Source organism: Bombina bombina, chromosome 6 (genome assembly GCF_027579735.1).
Source record: "Bombina bombina isolate aBomBom1 chromosome 6, aBomBom1.pri, whole genome shotgun sequence".
In the NCBI taxonomy this organism is placed as follows: Eukaryota; Metazoa; Chordata; class Amphibia; order Anura; family Bombinatoridae; genus Bombina; species Bombina bombina.
In genome coordinates, this window is record NC_069504.1 from 395,337,963 (window position 1) to 395,352,962 (window position 15,000).

The 15,000-nt window shown below is 41.8% G+C and overlaps 1 protein-coding gene across 1 annotated transcript in view; it reads left to right on the forward strand.

The window, feature by feature from the left end:
• Nucleotides 1-15,000, forward strand: part of STK10 (serine/threonine kinase 10) — a 493,300-nt gene that overhangs the window by 349,740 nt on the left and 128,560 nt on the right. Inside the window, exons 11-12 of the mRNA XM_053717126.1 lie at nucleotides 460-583; nucleotides 976-1,155. Coding sequence (XP_053573101.1) covers nucleotides 460-583; nucleotides 976-1,155 — 304 coding nt within the window. The remainder of the gene's footprint in view (nucleotides 1-459; nucleotides 584-975; nucleotides 1,156-15,000) is intronic.

Here is a 15,000-nt window from a genome sequence, read left to right on the forward strand (position 1 = left end):
GACCAGCTCCTACTGAGCATGTACAAGAATTCACAGACTATACGGATATATGCATTTGCGGTTGGCTGATGGCTGTCACATGATACAGGAGGAGTGGAAAGAGACATAACTTTGAAATTTGTCAGGAAAAATTTACTCCTTTGATGTTTAGACTAAGTGCATTGCATTGTCTTGTTATTATGCATTTGTTAATTATGCAAATCTACTGTATTTACTGGTCCTTTAACATTACTTAGTCAACAATTATTTGCATGTAGCATCAGTAACGGAAACCAAGACTGAACCGTGAATCCAAGATGCCCATCTTGGCATTACCAAGTCAGTAGTTTGTCTGTAGGGACAAGATCTTGACTTATTCACAAAATATCTTCATTTTGTCAATACATTGAGTCCCTAACTTGCTTTTTCTATGCAAAATTAATATTGTTTCATGATGTTATGAACTTTTTCTTAATCCAGGCGCCAGGAACTGCGTGAGTTGAGGTTACTTCAAAAGGAGGAGCATAGAAACCAATCTCAGCTTAATGCTAAACACATAATGCAGCAGGAGCAGATGGGGCGTCGCTTTGAGCAAGAGATGCATGTATGTGACATTTGTTTTGTTTTTTATTATGTTTGTATCATTAAATGGAATGTGAACAAAAGATACAGATGTAGAAAAGGTTTCTCACAAATTCTTTATTCTGTAATACACTTTTTTTTTCTTAATTTCCTTAATCATGTCACTGATCAGATTAACATTTATTAGCTGTAAAATAACAATGAGACTTTGTTCATGAAGTTATTTTGGGGAATGTGAGGCTGCTGCAGCCTGTTGATTTGCATATTAAGATAGAATATATTCTTTTGTTGGATCAGTTCAGACTGTTAGAAGATTGTCAGAAGCTAAAATGATAATTTATTTATGCCTTTTCAACTTACATTTCTCAGTCATGTCAATGTGTTTTTTTCTTTTGTGTTCTTTCCACCATACAGGCTAAGAAGAAGTTTTATGATTCAGAGTTGGAAACACTTGAACGGCAGCAGAAACAGCAGATTGAGAGGATGGAGCAAGACCATGCTGTGCGCAGAAGAGATGAGGCTAAACGTATCCGAACTGAACAAGAGAGAGATTATGCAAAATTCATGGAACATCTCAAACTGCTCAAAAAGGAGGTAGCCTAGCTATTATGAAGTGGTATTTTAAGTGCACTATATATTAGGAACGATAAACTACCTTTTATTCTTAATAATACTATTTATTCTGGAAAGAGTTCCACTAAAACATTTTAATATAAATTTTACATAAAAAAGTTTTATCTTTAGAGGGATATGAAACCCAAATGTTTTCTTTCATGATTCAGATAGAGGAAGCAATTTTAAGCAACTTTCTAATTTACTCCTATTATCGATTTGTCTTCATGTATCTTTATTTGAAAAAGCTAGAATGTATGCTAAGGAGCTGGCCCACCAATCGGCAAGTGCTACCCAGGTCCTGAACCAAAAATTGGCTGGGTCCTGAGCTTACATTCCTACTTTTTCAAATAGATACCAAGAGAGCGAAGAAAAATTGATAATAGGAGTAGATTTGAAAGTTGCCTAAAATTGCCTTCTCTATCTGAATCATGAAACATAAAATGTGGGTGTGATATCCCTTTAACATCACTTAAGATGAAGCTACTTTTATTCTGCCTTTTGAATAGAGGTGTATGTATTAATGACTACAGCTTATTGTCACTTAAACAACAAAGTGAAAACTGTGCTACTTTTCCTTCTTAATATAAGGAGAGCCAACGGCTTCATTCCTTACTGTAGTTCCGTTAACGTTTCCTCTACCTGTAAAAATGGCAAACATTATTAAGAACGAGTTGGATAGAATTGGATCTTCCATTAACCCTTCATCTTTCTTTAAAAAATTATTCCCTGGTCCCGGACTCTCAATTGGAATTGTTGGGTTCCATTCCTAACGTGGATGGTGCTATCTCCACACTGGCTAAGCGTACTACTATACCGCTTGAGGATAGCTCGTCGTTGAGATAGCTGATGGATAAGAAGATAGAAACTTTTCTCAGAAAAATGTTTCAGAATACGAGATACTTGTTTCAACCTGCAGCGGCTGTTGCCTCAGTTGCTGCATCTGCGGCCTACTGGTGCGACTCCTTATCGGAATTGATCAAGGTGGAGGGACTCTTGACGTTATCTAAGAAAGAATTAAGGTCTTGAGAATTGCTAATTATTTTATCTGTGATGCAAACATGCAAATCATTCGCCAAAAATGCTAAGATTTCTGATTTTTCAGTGCAGACCCGTCAGGCGTTCAGGCTGAAATCCTGGTCTGCGGATATGACTTCTAAGTCTAGGCTCCTTTACATTCCCTTTAATGAAATTATTTTATTTGGTCCAGGCCTAGACTCCATTATCTCCACGGGGGCAAGGGTGCCTTCTTACCGCAGGATAAAAAGAACAAGTCTAAGGGACAAGGCTCTAATTTTCGTTCCTTTTTGTTCTGAGAAATCCCAACGACAACAGTCCTCCTCTAAGCCCGAGCAAGCCAAGAGTACTTGGAAGCCAGCTCAATCCTGGAATAAATCCAAGCAGAGCAAGAAGCCCGCCGAGACCAAGTCGGCATGAAGGGGCGGCCCCCGATCCGGCTCTGGATCGTGTAGGGGGCAGACTGTCACTGTTTTCAGACGCTTGGTTCAGGGACGTGCAGGATCCATGGGTCCTGGAGGTCATAGTTCAGGGATACAAGATAGGTTTCAAATCTCAACCACCCAAGGGCAGATTTCTCCTTTCAAGCCTGTCTTCAAGGCCAGAAAAGAGGGAAGCCTTTCTGGGGTGCATGCAGGATCTGTCATCCCTAGGGGTCACGGTCCCTATGGCAGAAAGAGGTTTGGGATACTATTCAAACCTGTTTGTGGTCCCAAAGAAGGAGGGAACTTTCCACCCGCTTCTGGACTTAAAGTGCTTAAACAAGTTTCTAAATGTCCCCTCATTCAAGATAGAGACAATAAGATCCATCCTTCCTCTAGTTCAGGAAGGACAGTTCATGCCCACTATAGATCTGAAGGATGCTTACCTTCACGTTCCAATCCACAAGGATCACTTCCAGTTCCTAAGGTTTGCGTTCCTGGACCAGCACTTCCAGTTTATTGCATTTCTGTTTGGTCTAGCAACTGCTTCAAGAATTTTTATGAAGGTTCTAGGGGCTCTTCTGTCCTTTGCCAGAACCCATGGTATATCAGTAGCTCCCTACTTAGACGATATTCTGGTACAAGCACCATCTTTTCGTCTGGCAGAGGACCATTTGGTATCTCTTCTCTTTCTTCTTCTTATCTCATGGATGGAAGATAAACTTAGAAAAGAGTTCTCTGATTCCAAGCACCAGGGTAGAATTCCTGGGTACTATAATAGACTCCATATCTGTGAGGATATTTCTGACAGACTAGAGACGTTGCAAGCTAGCTTCGGCATGTCTTGCCCTCCGGACCTCCTTAAGGCCATCTGTGGCTCAGTGTATGGAGGTAATTGGTCTCATGGTGTCCAGCATGGACATAATTCCCTTTGCCAGGTTCTGTCTCAGACCGTTACAACTGTGCATGCTGAGGTAGTGGAGTAGAGATCATTCGGATCCATCTAAACAGCTTTCCCTGGACAACTGGACGAGAAAATCGCTCTCCTGGTGGCTCTGTCCAGATTATCTGTCTGAGGCCTGAGGGACATCCTTTCTAATACCATCCTGGGAGATTGCGACTACAGACTCGAGTTTATCAGGATGGAAAGCTGTTTGGGGTACCAAGAAGGCTCAGGGTCTGTGGTCTCAGGAGGAACGTTTCATCTCGATCAACATTCTGGAACTTCAAGCAATCTTCAATGGTCTGAAGGCTTGGCCTCTTCTGGGTTCGTCCCGGTTTATCAGATTCCAATCAGACAATATATAACCTTGGTGGCTTAAATCAACCATCAGGGGGGGAGCGAGAAGCTCCCTAGTAATGAGGGAAGTGTCTCAGATTCTGTAGTGGGCGGAGACCCACAGCTGTTCGCTGTCAGCAATCCACATTCCGGGTGTGGACAACTGGGAATCGGCTTTTCTCAGCAGACAATCTTTTCCTCCGGGGGAATGATCTCTCCATCCCAAAGTATTTGCGGAGATATGCTACAGGTAGGGGATGCCGTAGATAGATCTCATGGCATCTCGTCTCAATACCAAGCTACCCAGATATGGGTCGAGGTCCAGGGATCCTCAAGCGGAGCTAATAGATGCATTAGCAGCGCCTTGGAAGTTCAATCTAATTTACCTTTTCCTGCCGTTATCACTCCTTCCTCATGTAGTGGCCCGCATCAAGCAGGAGCAGCCATCAGTGATACTGATTGCGCCATTGTGGCCGCGAAGGACGTGGTTCACGGATCTGGTGGGGATGCCATCTTCTTCTCCATGGAAGTTACCTTGTCGCAGGGATCTGCTGGAACAAGGTCCTTTTGTTCAGCAAAATCTAGATTTTCTGAGGCTGACTGCGTGGAGATTGAACGCTTAGTCCTAGCCAAGAGAAGTTTTTCTGAGAGAGTTATTGATACTCTCATTCGGTTACTCGTCACATCTATCATAAGGTGTGGAGAACCTATTTATTCTGGTGTGAAGAGCGTGGATTCCCCTGGCATAAAGTTAAGGTTGCCAGTATCCTATCGTTTCTCCAGGATGGACTGGAGAAGGGTCTTTCTGCCAGTTCCCTGAGGGGTCAGATTTCAGCCTTATCTGTTTTACTGCACAAGAGGCTCTCGGAGCTTCCAGATGTACAGTCCTTTGTTAAGGCTCTTATAAGGATCAGACCTGTTTTGCAGCAGGCTCCGTTTGGGCATGAAATTGACATTAAGTTGTTATCCTGGAAGGTTCTTTTTCTACTGGCTATTGCTTCTGCGCGCAGGGTATCTGAGATTGCTGCCTTGCAATGTGAGCCTCCTTATCTAGTGTTCCATTCTGATAAGGCTGTCCTACATACTAAGTTAGGGTTTCTTCCTAAAGTCCTGTCAGGCCTCAACATCAATCAAGAGATTGTGGTTCCTTCCTTGTATCCTAATCCTTCTTCTTTGAAGGAACGTTTGCTTCATAATTTGGACGTGGTTCAAGCCTTGAAGTTCTATCTTCAGGCTACTAAGGATTTTAGACAAACTCCTTCCTTGTTTGTTGTCTATTTTGGGAAGTGTAAGGGGCAGAAGGTCTCTGCAACTTCTTTGTCTTTTTTGTTAAGGAGTGTTATTCGCTTAGCTTATGAGACAGCAGGACATAAGCCTCCTCAGAGAATTACGGCTCATTCTACTAGAGCAGTGGCTTCCTCTTGGGCCTTTAAGAACAAGGCCTCTATGGATCAGATTTGTAAGGCGGCTACCTGGTCCTCCTTACATACAAGTTTGATGTTTTTGCTTCAGCTGAAGCAGCCTTCTGGAGAGGTTTTGCAGGCTGTGGTGCCCTCAGATTTAGGGTCTGCTTCTCTTTTTGTCCCTCCTGTTATCATTCAGTGTCCTCTAGAGCTTGAGTATAAGTTTCCCAACAGTAAGGAATGAAGCCGTGGACTCTCCTTATATTAAGAAGGAAAACATAAATTATGTTTACCAGATAATTTCATTTCCTTCTGTATAAGGAGAGTCCACGGCCTCCGCCCGTGTTCTCCGATGGGCGGCCGCCTAAATTATATTTCTTCTGTTAAGTGTGATCAGTCCACGGGTCATCATTACTTCTGGGATATTACTCCTCCCCAACAGGAAGTGCAAGAGGATTCACCCAGCAGAGCTGCATATAGCTCCTCCCCTCTACGTCACTCCCAGTCATTCTCTTGCACCCAACGACTAGATAGGATGTGTGAGAGGACTATGGTGATTATACTTAGTTTTATATCTTCAATCAAAAGTTTGTTATTTTAAAATAGCACCGGAGTGTGTTATTATCTCTCTGGCAGAGTTTGAAGAAGAATCTACCAGAGTTTTTGTTATGATTTTAGCCGGAGTAGTTAAGATCATATTGCTGTTTCTCGGCCATCTGAGGAGAGGTAAACTTCAGATCAGGGGACAGCGGGCAGATGAATCTGCATAGAGGTATGTAGCAGTTTTTATTTTCTGACAATGGAATTGATGAGAAAATCCTGCCATACCGATATAATGTCATGTATGTATACTTTACACTTCAGTATTCTGGGGAATGGTACTTCACTAGAATTACACTGTAAGAAATACATAAAGCTGTTTAATAACTAGAGATTATGTTTAACGTTTTTGCTGGAATGTAAAATCGTTTTCATTTACTGAGGTACTGAGTGAATAAATGTTTGGGCACTATTTTTCCACTTGGCAGTTGCTTAATCTGTTTTCTGACAGTTTCTGTTCTCCCTCACTGCTGTGTGTGAGGGGGAGGGGACGTTTTTTGGCGCTTTTACTACGCATCAAATATTTCAGTCAGCAACTCATTGTATTCCCTGCATGATCCGGTTCATCTCTACAGAGCTCAGGGGTCTTCAAAACTTATTTTGAGGGAGGTAATTTCTCTCAGCAGAGCTGTGAGAATTATAGTTTGACTGAGATAAAAAACATTTATTCTGTAATTTGTTTCCTGCTTTCAGAATTTGTTATCTTTGCTAATGGGATTAAACCTTTGCTAAAGTTGTGTTATTTACAAGGATTGAGGCTATAACTGTTTCAATTTATTAATTTTCAACTGTCATAGATCTTCTGTGCTTCTTAAAGGCACAGTACGTTTTAATATTATTCTAATTGAATTGTATTTCCAAGTTACAAGTTTATTTGCTAGTGTGTTAAACATGTCTGATTCAGAGGATGATACCTGTGTCATTTGTTGCAATGCCAAAGTGGAGCCCAATAGAAATTTATGTACTAACTGTATTGATGCTACTTTAAATAAAAGTCAATCTGTACAAATTGAACAAATTTCACCAAACAACGAGGGGAGAGTTATGCCGACTAACTCGCCTCACGTGTCAGTACCTACATCTCCCGCTCAGAGGGAGGTGCGTGATATTGTAGCGCCGAGTACATCTGGGCGGCCATTACAAATCACATTACAGGATATGGCTACTGTTATGACTGAGGTTTTGGCTAAATTACCAGAACTAAGAGGTAAGCGTGATCACTCTGGGGTGAGAACAGAGTGCGCTGATAATATTAGGGCCATGTCAGACACTGCGTCACAGGTGGCAGAACATGAGGACGGAGAACTTCATTCTGTGGGTGACGGTTCTGATCCAAACAGACTGGATTCAGATATTTCAAATTTTAAATTTAAACTGGAAAACCTCCGTGTATTACTAGGGGAGGTGTTAGCGGCTCTGAATGATTGTAACACAGTTGCAATACCAGAGAAAATGTGTAGGTTGGATAAATATTTTGCGGGTACCGACGAGTACTGAGGTTTTTCCTATACCTAAGAGACTTACTGAAATTGTTACTAAGGAGTGGGATAGACCCGGTGTGCCGTTCTCACCCCCTCCGATATTTAGAAAAATGTTTCCAATAGACGCCACCACAAGGGACTTATGGCAAACGGTCCCTAAGGTGGAGGGAGCAGTTTCTACCTTAGCTAAGCGTACCACTATCCCGGTGGAGGATAGCTGTGCTTTTTCAGATCCAATGGATAAAAAATTAGAGGGTTACCTTAAGAAAATGTTTGTTCAACAAGGTTTTATATTGCAACCCCTTGCATGCATTGCGCCGATCACGGCTGCAGCGGCATTCTGGATTGAGTCTCTGGAAGAGAACATTGGTTCAGCTACTCTGGACGACATTACGGACAGGCTTAGAGTCCTTAAACTAGCTAATTCATTCATTTCGGAGGCCGTAGTACATCTTACTAAACTTACGGCGAAGAATTCAGGATTCGCCATTCAGGCACGCAGGGCGCTGTGGCTAAAATCCTGGTCAGCTGATGTTACTTCTAAGTCTAAATTGCTTAATATACCTTTCAAAGGGCAGACATTATTCGGGCCCGGGTTGAAAGAGATTATCGCTGACATTACAGGAGGTAAAGGCCATGCCCTGCCTCAGGCCAAAGCCAAGACTAGACAGTCTAATTTTCGTTCCTTTCGTAATTTCAAAGCAGGAGCAGCATCAACTTCCTCTGCACCAAAACAGGAAGGAGCTGTTGCTCGCTACAGACAAGGCTGGAAACCTAACCAGTCCTGGAACAGGGGCAAGCAGACTAGGAAACCTGCTGCTGCCCCTAAAACAGCATGAATTGAGGGCCCCCGATCCGGGATCGGATCTAGTGGGGGGCAGACTTTCTCTCTTCGCCCAGGCTTGGGCAAGAGATGTTCAGGATCCCTGGGCGCTAGAGATAATATCTCAGGGATACCTTCTGGACTTCAAATACTCTCCTCCAAGAGAGAGATTTCATCTGTCAAGATTGTCAACAATCCAGACAAAGAAAGAGGCGTTTCTACGCTGCGTACAAGAGCTCTTGTTAATGGGAGTAATCCATCCAGTTCCACGATCGGAACAGGAACAGGGGTTTTATTCAAATCTGTTTGTGGTTCCCAAAAAAGAGGGAACTTTCAGACCAATCCTGGACTTAAAGATCCTAAACAAATTCCTAAGAGTTCCATCGTTCAAGATGGAGACTATTCGGACAATTTTACCTATGATCCAAGAGGGTCAGTACATGACCACTGTAGATTTAAAAGATGCTTACCTTCACATACCGATTCACAAAGATCATTATCGGTACCTAAGGTTTGCCTTCCTAGACAGGCATTACCAGTTTGTGGCTCTTCCATTCGGATTGGCTACAGCTCCAAGAATCTTCACAAAGGTTCTGGGTGCTCTTCTGGCGGTACTAAGACCGCGGGGAATCTCGGTAGCTCCATACCTAGACGACATTCTGATACAAGCTTCAAGCTTTCAAACTGCCAAGTCTCATACAGAGTTAGTGCTGGCATTTCTAAGGTCACATGGATGGAAGGTGAACGAAAAGAAAAGTTCACTCGTTCCACTCACAAGAGTTCCCTTCCTGGGGACTCTTATAGATTCTGTAGAAATGAAGATTTACCTGACAGAGGACAGGCTAACAAGACTTCAAAGTGCTTGCCGCACCCTTCATTCCATTCAACACCCGTCAGTGGCTCAATGCATGGAGGTAATCGGCTTAATGGTAGCGGCAATGGACATAGTACCCTTTGCACGCTTACACCTCAGACCACTGCAACTGTGCATGCTAAGTCAGTGGAATGGGGATTACTCAGACTTATCCCCTTCTCTGAATCTGGATCAAGAGACCAGAAATTCTCTTCTATGGTGGCTTTCTCGGCCACATCTGTCCAGGGGGATGCCATTCAGCAGACCAGACTGGACAATTGTAACAACAGACGCCAGCCTTCTAGGTTGGGGTGCCGTCTGGAATTCTCTGAAGGCTCAGGGACAATGGAGTCAGGAGGAGAGTCTCCTGCCAATAAACATTCTGGAATTGAGAGCAGTTCTCAATGCCCTCTTGGCTTGGCCCCAGTTGACAACTCGGGGGTTCATCAGGTTTCAGTCGGACAACATCACGACTGTAGCTTACATCAACCATCAGGGAGGGACAAGAAGCTCCCTAGCTATGATGGAAGTATCAAAGATAATTCGCTGGGCAGAGTCTCACTCTTGCCACCTGTCAGCAATCCACATCCCGGGAGTGGAGAACTGGGAGGCGGATTTCTTAAGTCGTCAGACTTTTCATCCGGGGGAGTGGGAACTTCATCCGGAGGTCTTTGCCCAAATACTTCGACGTTGGGGCAAACCAGAGATAGATCTCATGGCGTCTCGACAGAACGCCAAGCTTCCTCGTTACGGGTCCAGATCCAGGGATCCGGGAGCAGTCCTGATAGATGCTCTGACAGCACCTTGGGACTTCAGGATGGCTTACGTGTTTCCACCCTTCCCGTTGCTTCCTCGATTGATTGCCAGAATCAAACAAAAGTGAGCATCAGTGATTCTAATAGCACCTGCGTGGCCACGCAGGACTTGGTATGCAGACCTGGTGGACATGTCATCCTGTCCACCTTGGTCTCTACCTCTGAAACAGGACCTTCTGATACAGGGTCCCTTCAAACATCAAAATCTAACTTCTCTGAAGCTGACTGCTTGGAAATTGAACGCTTGATTTTATCAAGACGTGGGTTTTCTGAGTCAGTTATTGATACCTTAATACAGGCTAGGAAACCTGTTACCAGAAAGATTTACCATAAGATATGGCGTAAATACCTATATTGGTGTGAATCCAAAGGTTACTCTTGGAGTAAGGTTAGGATTCCTAGGATATTGTCTTTTCTACAAGAAGGTTTAGAAAAGGGTTTATCTGCTAGTTCATTAAAGGGACAGATCTAAGCTCTGTCCATTCTGTTACACAAACGTCTGTCAGAAGTTCCTGACGTCCAGGCTTTTTGTCAGGCTTTGGCCAGGATTAAGCCTGTGTTTAAAACTGTTGCTCCACCATGGAGTTTAAACCTTGTTCTTAATGTTTTACAGGGCGTTCCGTTTGAACCCCTTCATTCCATTGATATAAAGTTGTTATCTTGGAAAGTTCTATTTTTAATGGCTATTTCCTCGGCTCGAAGAGTCTCTGAATTATCAGCCTTACATTGTGATTCTCCTTATTTGATTTTTCATTCGGATAAGGTAGTCCTGCGTACTAAACCTGGGTTCTTACCTAAGGTAGTTACTAACAGGAATATCAATCAAGAGATTGTTGTTCCTTCTTTATGCCCAAATCCTTCTTCAAAGAAGGAACGTCTACTGCACAACCTGGATGTAGTCCGTGCTCTAAAATTTTACTTACAGGCAACTAAGGAATTTCGACAAACGTCTTCTCTGTTTGTCATTTACTCTGGGCAGAGGAGAGGTCAAAAAGCTTCCGCTACCTCTCTTTCTTTTTGGCTTCGTAGCATAATTCGTTTAGCTTATGAGACTGCTGGACAGCAGCCTCCTGAAAGAATTACAGCTCATTCTACTAGAGCTGTGGCTTCCACTTGGGCCTTCAAGAATGAGGCCTCTGTTGAACAGATTTGCAAGGCTGCAACTTGGTCTTCGCTTCATACTTTTTCCAAATTTTACAAATTTGACACTTTTGCTTCATCGGAGGCTATTTTTGGGAGAAAGGTTCTTCAGGCAGTGGTTCCTTCTGTATAAAGAGCCTGCCTATCCCTCCCGTCATCCGTGTACTTTTGCTTTGGTATTGGTATCCCAGAAGTAATGATGACCCGTGGACTGATCACACTTAACAGAAGAAAACATAATTTATGCTTACCTGATAAATTCCTTTCTTCTGTAGTGTGATCAGTCCACGGCCCGCCCTGTTTTTAAGGCAGGTAAATATTTTTTAATTTATACTCCAGTCACCACTTCACCCTTGGCTTTTCCTTTCTCGTTGGTCCTTGGTCGAATGACTGGGAGTGACGTAGAGGGGAGGAGCTATATGCAGCTCTGCTGGGTGAATCCTCTTGCACTTCCTGTTGGGGAGGAGTAATATCCCAGAAGTAATGATGACCCGTGGACTGATCACACTACAGAAGAAAGGAATTTATCAGGTAAGCATAAATTATGTTTTTTCTTCTAGCACCTTTTATACCCTGATATTTCTCCTACTGTTCCTTGTTCTCTCTGCAAAATGACTTGGGGGTGGGGGAACTGGGGGAGGTATTTAAGCCTTTGGCTGGGGTGTCTTTGCCTCCTCCTGGTGGCCAGGTTCAGTATTTCCCAACAACTGTGGACTCTCCTTATACAGAAGGAAAAAAATTATCTGGTAGGCATAATTTATGTGTTTTTTTGTTTTTGTTTTAATTGACGCGTCAGTAAATGGAAAAGAGTGTTATTAAATATTAGAACCTAAATTTGTGGCCTACATTTGCTTATTGGCCTCTCTTCCCTATCCCACACCACCTACTTCAAAATATTTACATCTATCCCACACCACCCACCTCCAAAATATTTACATCTATCCCACACCACGTACCTCAAAATATTTACATCAATCCTACAGCACCTACCTCAAAATATTTACATTTCTCCCACACCACCTACCTCATAATATTTATATCTCATATAGGGCCTGATTATACCTCTCTGCTCCGATGTCATGATATAAAATTATCCTCCAGCACTGCGAGATCCCTAGTGTAATTCCAAAAAATGCAGATTTTGCTAAAATTTTTTCCCAAGGGGCGTTCATTGCATTTCTGAATGTGAAGAAGAGACAAGCCCAGTGCAATATAGCACTGCATGACATGAGAGTTCTGCTGCATTTACACTTTGTGCTTTTGTATTTTATATTACTTTACACTTCAGATTGTTTTATTACATTTAAACTTTGCACTTTCTGTTTTGTATTTTATTTAAGACAGACCTTTTCTTGTGTAGTAATATTTTGAAAACTAAGAAAAACTGGTTCAGCATATTAACTGCTTGGAGATATTGTATTGTTCTAGTGAGAAGTGCTATGGAGAATATCTAATTGTTGACTTATGGTGTTGAACAAGGATTCTGATCTAGTTCTACAGTGGTCTATTTTTGTATATAGGTGGTTAATGAAAGAGGACATTGCAAAGGAGGAGGGAAGTAACAAGGTATACTAATTTGCAAGAGAACAAGATAATTCACAATGATGGTGCAAATGTTAAAAAAAATATTAAACGTTCATAATTCAGGTACAGCATGCCATTTTAAACAACCTTCCAATTTACTTCTGTTATCAAATTTGTGTTTTTTTTTCTCTTGTTATCCTTTGAAGAAAAACCTAGGTAGACTGATAGGAGGTCAGGAGTGCAATCTTTGTGACTATGTATAACATCACTATAAGGCACGTGCACATTCCTAAACTCACCAAGGACTACTCTTTATAAAAAGATACCAAGAGAACTAAGCAAAACTGATAATAGAAGTGAATTGGAATGTTGTTTAAAATGGCATGCTTAAAGGGCCACTGTAAGTAAATATTTTCTATGCCTGTTACTAACTAACTACCCCAAATACGCTTTTTATCAATAGCATTTCATTAACATATCTCTACCGTATATCAGAAATCTTGTCTGCAAATTTAATTGTTTTCCAAACCCACTCCGTGGGTATCCTTTGCTCTGTACCAATCCGTTTACAATACCTAGGTTTCAAAATGGAGCTTTAAACACAATTTCATTGGTTTAAGTATTTTGAACACACAGTGCTGAAAATAGTGGGCAGGATAACGTGACATCATCGGGGAATAAAAGATATAACTTTTATAACGTTATGAAACTTCGTTTTGGAGAAAATATAGGTCAGTAGCTTTTAATTAATGTTTATTAACTTTAATATGTTAGTTGTTTGGCTTAAAAATGATAACAGAAAGTAATCCTTTAAAGGGACAGTCTACTCCCAATTTTTTATTGTTTAAAAAGATAGATCATGGGGGGCGGAGTCGCATATTTTCATATAATTACTTTAAAATCATATAAAGACATCAAGTGGAGGCGAATTGAATCTTTAAAATGTATGGGTCACTTGCTCGACTCCTAAATTAGCACTAGATAATCTTTGTCGCTGATGCAATAATCTCAAACTTATCCCACGGATAACTTTGGATCCATGACAGAAGTTTACTCAAGCTCAACCGGCACTGGTGGTGTTAGCGGAGATGCTCTGGGGCCCCAGCATCTACTGCACACTTCTGGCATTGCAGGGAAAGCGGATGGAGACATAACATTTCAGGGGACTGATCAGATGGGTGAAAAGTGCTTGGTAACGAGCTTTGCAGGTGAGAATCCCTTCGAGATAGCTTATTCCGAAAAGCCTGAAGGTTCTGGTCTACACTCCTGAAGAGGACAGGAGATTCTGGTACTGACCATCTACTGAGCGACCACAGCATTTTCCTCTTAGTCTTAAAAAAATTTACAACTCTAGCAAGAAACCCAATACAAGGACGGCTGCACTACCTATCCAAAATAAACTGGCACAGGTCATGCGAGACATTCTTTTCCTCTGTCGGATCGTTCCTATTTGGCCACCTAATTCTGAAATGGGATCCTGGAGGTATACTTTTTAATGATTTGACCGTGCCTGGCCGGGAGTATAGATTCCTTACTTCTAAGAAGCACAGACAAGAAACTGGCTGAGAGAGACTCTGGACTGTGTCTGAGTTGCTGTGTTGTAAAATAGGGTACATTGTGAGTTGTTATTCTATTACGGGACCTATAGTTATTTAAAGATACCCCATACATTTGTGTGTAGGATCATGCCGATAGCATAGTATTTGCCTATATATTTGAAGAAGGGAATATCCTAGCAAATTGTACCATACTTAAACTTGAGTACTGTGTGCTTCCTTGTGACCTAGGTGTGCAGTGGTTATTACCAGCTGTTTTAGCTCATATATGTTGCCCATTGACTGTTAACGTGCATGCCCTAGAGTATATAAGATAAAATATGCTTGAGACTTTGAGATACCCATTTGATGTTTGTATATCCTGATTTTAGATAGCCTCCCCTATATAGATAAAACAGATATACCTCCTAATTACGCCACCTTTTAATATAGAGTACCCAAATCTACGATGGCCCAAGGTATGAATGTTTTAGGAGTATTTCAATAGTACCATATCATAGATACAATTGACCATTACTCTATCTACAAAAAGTCATAAAAATTCGGACAGTTATGGAACCTGCACCCAGCCTTAGGCTAAGACTTTTCTGAAGGCCTCATACACGGAACATTCAAAATGTTTAGTTTTCTGTAACCTTGATTATTTAAATATACACATGTACCGTGCATTGGCATGTTTTGGGTGAAAGTCCCTATGTTGATTATGTTTGGAAAGCAAGTTACAGTAGATTTTATTAGTTTGTATACTTTAACCAACAACATTAATATTCCTGAGGTTTGTGTGATTAAAATATGCTAAATGTAAAGTAGATAGGCATGCTACCTCAGAGTATCTCTCTGTCTTATGCCATCCTCTTTCCCCAACTAGATATGCTAAAAGGATTGAGCCCAGTATACTAAATGAGAATAACTAG